The following is a 5832-nucleotide window of genomic DNA, read 5'->3' on the forward strand; positions in this document are numbered from 1 at the left end:
CTTTTCCTTTAATAGGCTTAAAAAACAGCTTAAATATGCTATTTTTAATTTTCTGGTTGAATATCTGACCATATATCAGTTTTGTAAACTTTTATTGTAGAAAATGGAGAAAAATCTATTGCCAGCTTTTCCACTTATTCTTTGACGAACAATAAGAACACGTTTAAGATCATAAAATGGATCAGATTCCGGTTTTCAAGGGTTAAAGACTCCTTTTCTTTAAGGACTACAACTCCCTACATGAATGCGGCGTTTGTTTCTGCGCATGCGTCAGAAGGTGGGGCGCGCGGACTCAGCGGCTGTGTGAAATGGCGGCTCTGGTTTAAACACACTGAGTTGATTCCTGTGAATTTAGCGGCGCTCTTAGAACGGTTGGCTTCATCCGGCTGCAGCGGACAGTCACTGGGAGACAGAGATCGGAACTGGACTCGTGTTTAAAGGTTTGTCCGGTTTGAATGTTGGGCGGTTTAACGCAGACCCTGCCGGGTTAAACGTGATTGTTAGCCGTTAGCTGCTAACAGGCGGCCCGGGGAGCCGACATGGCTAGCACTGAGCTAGCATTGAGCTAGCACTGAGCTCGGGTCCTCAGAGACATCAGAACCGGGTCTGGAAGGATGAAATGATAGGATTTGAACACGACAGCGCGGTAAAAGTTGATCTTTTAGAGATTTGATCATCGATCTATGATTGATCCGCGAGAAAGGCTAATAAATGAAGCTAATTAAATGTTGTTTTCCACTAAAGGTTGGGACTTCAAACAGCATTTTCAACTTTAAACCTTCCGTTTGTCTCTTAGGTTTTCTAAAACCTCATTCATAACTACCACCTTTATCATTTTATGTGTTTGTTATTGTTTTTATTATAATTTAAACGTTCTGGATAAGATAAAACCAGACCAGCTGTACAAACGTTATTTAAGATGGAATGAATAGACACTTTTATTTATTTTTTAATTAAACAAAACCTAGATCCTCTTTATAAATGTATCTCCCATTGTCTCTCTCTTACTTTTTGATTCTTGAATATTAGATAATATTCTTGTACAATAGGTTAGTAACCTTGTTAACCTACTTTTACTTTCTAAACACTTACGTTTTTTTTTTTTGCAAATGTGTTACTCTGTTTACAGTAAACAAATACGGATAATTATTAGAAAATAAATATCTCTGAACTACTTTGATAAAAATTCAAATCAGGGCTCAGACTTGAAAGAAAAGCGGAACCGTCCTGCAGGAACCTGATCTCCTGTTACTTTTTACAACTCAAACAAGCATCATGTGTGGGAGGCTACAGGCAGCCTCTTTTACATAGAAAGGGAAAAAAATCAAAGACTTTACACTATTATGGGTTCAGTTTATATAGCGCCAATTCACAACACATGTCATCTCAAGGAGCTTTACAATTTAACCAGATCATGCAGTGAAACTGATTCAGGTTTCTATCTAAGTAAAAAACCAGTTGATTGCATCGACTCATTGGCTGTGTTTGAATCCATGCGCTGCATCCTCCAAGGACGCTTCTACCTGGACTGGATCCTTTGAAGTCCTTGGAAATAAGGAGGCTGGAAGAGTTTTGGTTGTGAATTCAAACCGGTCTACCCTTCAGCAGATGTTACTGCTGCATGCTATGTCGCTTAGCAACCGCAACAGTTAACACATAAAGCAGGAAGAGAATGAATACCAAACTTTTCAAAACTGTTTCTTTAAAAATATATGTAAATATTTTATTGTAAAGTGAACAAAGACTACACTTGTGAGAATCCAGAGTGGAATAAAGGTTCCAACCATCGGGAGCATGAACTAATAAAAGCAAATGTAATGATGGAAACCTTAGATTGTTTAATAACATGCTGCTGTCACTGTGAAAATTTCCATAGCTGTATACTGGTTATTTATTCTCCGGGTGCACAGTTTTTATATTGTTAAAACACTTTACAGTATTGTATTTTTTATATTTTAACTCTTCCCTATTATTCTATTCTTATACATTTTCCTAAGGTCCACATCTGTGTGACCATTTTCAATAATCTTTCTGCTGCTGTAAATTTGCCCATTGTGGGAAAATAAAGGGATTTTCTATTCTATAAAAGGGGTAGAAACATAAGTAAATCTAAAAAATGTATATATTAAAAATATATTTGCAAAGTCTCTAATATTCAACAACAAAAATATTTAGTTAAGCAAATTGTGCAAAACAGCAATAAAAATATAAAAATCCTATCAGATTTATAGTCCCCCACCCTGCAGATTTATTAGAATCTGTCCTTAAATTCCAGCCAAACCCATTTACACAGTAACAGATAAAAACCTTTAGATAAACCAAACATTACCGCCACATATCTGACTCTATAACCATTAAAACAACTATTTCCATTAATTTCAGACGGAACTATTCACTGACTGGATTATATTAAACTGAACTTCCAATTTTCACCACTGGTCGGCGCCAAGTAACCTTTCCTCTGATCACGGAGCAGCCGGCTTGCTTGGTCTCGCAATGAATCCTGGGATATCCAAGGATAGCGAGGATACATCAGACCCGGCCTTCAAATCAGGCACTAGGCACGCTAGTAGCGACAGTCGAGAGGAAAAACTCTCTTTGAACAGGAAGAAACCTCCAGCAGAACCAGGCTCAGTGTGAGCGGCCATCTGCTGAGGCCCACTGGGGTTCAAGGAGACAGAAGCAGACGTAGAAAAGGCAACTTTAAAAGGCGGCCATAGATTTCGGTTCTTTGTTCAAATTAAACTGCCATTTGAGCTGCTTTCTGTAAGGCCTTCTTAAAGGAATCCCCCTCCAGCTGCTGCTCACTGATGCAGATGTTTTTGTTGGGTACAGAGAAGGTGTGATGGCGAAGAGGATCGCTGACAAAGAGCTGACAGACAGGAACTGGGATCAGGAGGAAGAGGGAGAGGAGGTGAGTTCAGACCACAGTTGAGATTGTGTTTTCTGTAAACGGAGGTGATGTTAACTGACCTGTGATTTGCTTTCCTCAATCAGGCGGGGACTTTTTCACTTGCAAGTGAGGATGTGTTGAAGAGTCGAGCGATAAAGAAGGCAAAACGCAGAAACACAGGAGGAGAGGTAAAGCTGGGACCTCTGATTCCCCACCGTTCAAAGCTGCTGTAGAACTCACTGTTCTATTTGGCTTTCAGAGCGAAGGGGGAGGAGCTTTCAAAGGGTTCAAAGGCTTCTCTATGGCTACGCCTTCTACGACTCCTACTGCCTTCTCTGGGTTTGGAAACGCTGGAGGCTTTAAAGGCTTTGGAGGTCTGAGCAACGGGAACAGCACCACTCCTTCATTTGGAGGTTTCTCTTCTCCACCCAAGTCTGCTGCTGCCATCGGTGAGCAAATCTCTCATTACTTTAGTGGCTTCGTCTTTTCTCCAACAGGTCTGAAAAATCTGTTTTAAATTGTCAACAAATAACCTGACTTACAAATGTCAATGAAGGTTTTATTAGATTAGAGTTGATCTCATCCTTAGAATTACAATAAAAACAGAGGTCATTATCAATGGAACAAAGTAGTGAATATTCTGACAGCATGTCAGAGCGACATCTGTTAAAAATTGTCTTGATACAAGAGAAAATTCAGGTTTAAATAAAAAAAATAATAATGTTTGCTTATAAATAAATTATTAGTTGGTCGATAAAATCAATCAACTTGAGGTAAATTTATTATTAACTTGCATTCCTATTGGGATCTGCTGCTGAAGATTCTCAGTCATCCAGGTCATAGTCAAACAAAAGTTAAAAAACAATCAACTGGACTTTGTTTCCCAGTTTGAAGACATTTCACTTCCCATCCAGGAAGCTTTTTCAATTCAAAATGTCAGGAGTAGCGTCAACACTATTTCTGACATTTGAATTGAAAAAGTTTCCTGGATGGGAAGTGAACTGTCTTTAAACTGGGAAACAAAGTCCAGTTGGTTGTGGTTTTTTTTGTTTTGTTGGAGCTCCTATTGGAAATACATCTTTGAAACCTTCCTGCTGTGAACAGTTGAGCATTGCTCTGCAATCTTTTTAAGCTTTCTTTAACATTTCAGACTTGCTGTTTATAAAAATCTCTGAACGTTCTAAAGATAAAACAAGCAGCTGACAAAGAAAGTCAGCCTTTCAAGTAAGGATGGGCGATAAACTGGATTTCTACCATAACTGTCATAACTGGCAACAATTTTTCTATGTCAGTAAAAGAAATAAACTTAATTCTGCCGTTTTTACTGTGCACGCTGGTGGCTTGTTTCCTTCCCCTTTAAGAATCTGCAGCATGTGTGTAATGACGTGACTCCTCTGATGCAGACAGAAGTGCAAACAAAAAGAATGGCGGATGAGCCCAGAGAAGAAGCGTCTAACAGCTGTAAACAAAATTACATCAGTTAATCCTGTGGAGCTGAGCGAGAGCAGAGATGAAGCTGAGCGCGCAGGAAGAAGTCTAAAATGCGTTGTCAGAGTTGAGCACGCAGCAGAAAGGGTTTGAGCGAGGGTGTGTGAGTTTAAAAAATGCATTGTTCTCACTGCATGCATTGGTGGCACCAAAATTCCGCCATAGATGTTGAGCGAAAGGACACGCAATGCAAAGTAATCCAAAGTAACACGTCCAACCTCCACCACCTACAGCACAGCCATGCTGTTGAGTTCAAAGATGTGCAACAATCTATCAGTTGCATTTCTTGCACATGCCTTTATTTCTAAAAGATGCATGCATTATCATGCATTTAACGTTATCACGGTAAAACTGCCATATTTATCGTAATATTGATTTGAGGTCATATCACTAAGTCCTACTTTCAAGGTTCTGCAGAATTCCAGTCAGGGTCACCTCTGTCATAATCGCCATTTCCTTTTCTACCTAAAAAGATCAGGTAGAAAACTGGCATATCTGCGTTCGCTGTAACACACACACAGATGACCTGGTTTCTGAGTATAAATCAAGTCTATCAAGTGTCACTCGCATTAAAGCCATGCTTAAAGCTTTAGAAGGCTGTAAGGAATGGGACGGCCTCTTCCTCCAATGGAAAGGGAAGGGTTTGTTCCTATGGCAACGCTATGGTTATCATACCGTCAAACATTTTTTTAAAATGAAATCTATCCAGTCAAAAATATTTCAGAGAGGATCTTCCATTTAGGGATCGATTACACTTTTTTTCCCCTTTTCCTAACTTGTGATTTCCTGTCAGTGTGACAAAGATGCAGCAAACCAGCGAAACGTACATTTGAACACGCGTGTTTCCTCTGCCGCTGGTTCGCCAAATTTCAGCGCGCCTGCGCTGATGCAGACTCTCCATTTAAGGGCTGAAGGGTCCACTCGCCCTACACACTATGTGGTTTGGGACGATCCTTAATGTGGCGGACCCTCTGTCGTAAACAAGCCGGTTTGGGATTCAGCCTAAAACTGTCCTATAAAGGCTGTGATCAATGCTGCTGATGGAGCAGCACCAGCTTAAAAATGGTTAATGTTCTTTGCTACAACGACTGGAGGTCAGTGATGCACCAGATGAGATCTGGGTGAGCTGAACAGGACACAGACACAAAAGATTGAGTTTTTATAAAGTTTAACCCTAACCCTTATTTTCTACTTTTTGTTTTACATTTGTAGAAAAATCAAGATTCTGGAAATGTGATTCATATTTCCAGATAGCTTTTCTTTTCTTGACATGATGAAAAATCTAAACACAAGCCTAAATCAGAGGAAACCAGCCTTCCTGTTTCTCTCTAAAAACGCCTAATCAGGAGGCTTTCAGCTCTGAAGGGATCAATAATTGGAGCGCTGATGGCTTCTTTAAGCACCTGGAGCTCCATCCCTCTAAACACGTTCCCAGTCAGATGTAAACTGTG

At 39.9% G+C, this 5832-nt stretch overlaps 1 protein-coding gene across 3 annotated transcripts in view; it reads left to right on the forward strand.

Moving 5' to 3' along the window:
- The first annotated feature begins 276 nt into the window (after positions 1-276).
- The window catches only part of nup50 (nucleoporin 50kDa), a 12706-nt gene continuing 7150 nt past the window's right edge, over positions 277-5832 (forward strand). For 2 of the 3 annotated variants that reach the window (XM_015383952.1, XM_015383954.1), the window contains exons 1-4: positions 277-440; positions 2836-2914; positions 2998-3081; positions 3153-3342. In XM_015383952.1, coding sequence (XP_015239438.1) covers positions 2846-2914; positions 2998-3081; positions 3153-3342 — 343 coding nt within the window. In that variant the 5' untranslated portion in view covers positions 277-440; positions 2836-2845. The remainder of the gene's footprint in view (positions 441-2835; positions 2915-2997; positions 3082-3152; positions 3343-5832) is intronic. The other variant, XM_015383953.1, reaches the window with a different exon arrangement.

Source organism: Cyprinodon variegatus, unplaced genomic scaffold, assembly GCF_000732505.1.
Source record: "Cyprinodon variegatus isolate N-32 unplaced genomic scaffold, C_variegatus-1.0 Scaffold298, whole genome shotgun sequence".
In the NCBI taxonomy this organism is placed as follows: Eukaryota; Metazoa; Chordata; class Actinopteri; order Cyprinodontiformes; family Cyprinodontidae; genus Cyprinodon; species Cyprinodon variegatus.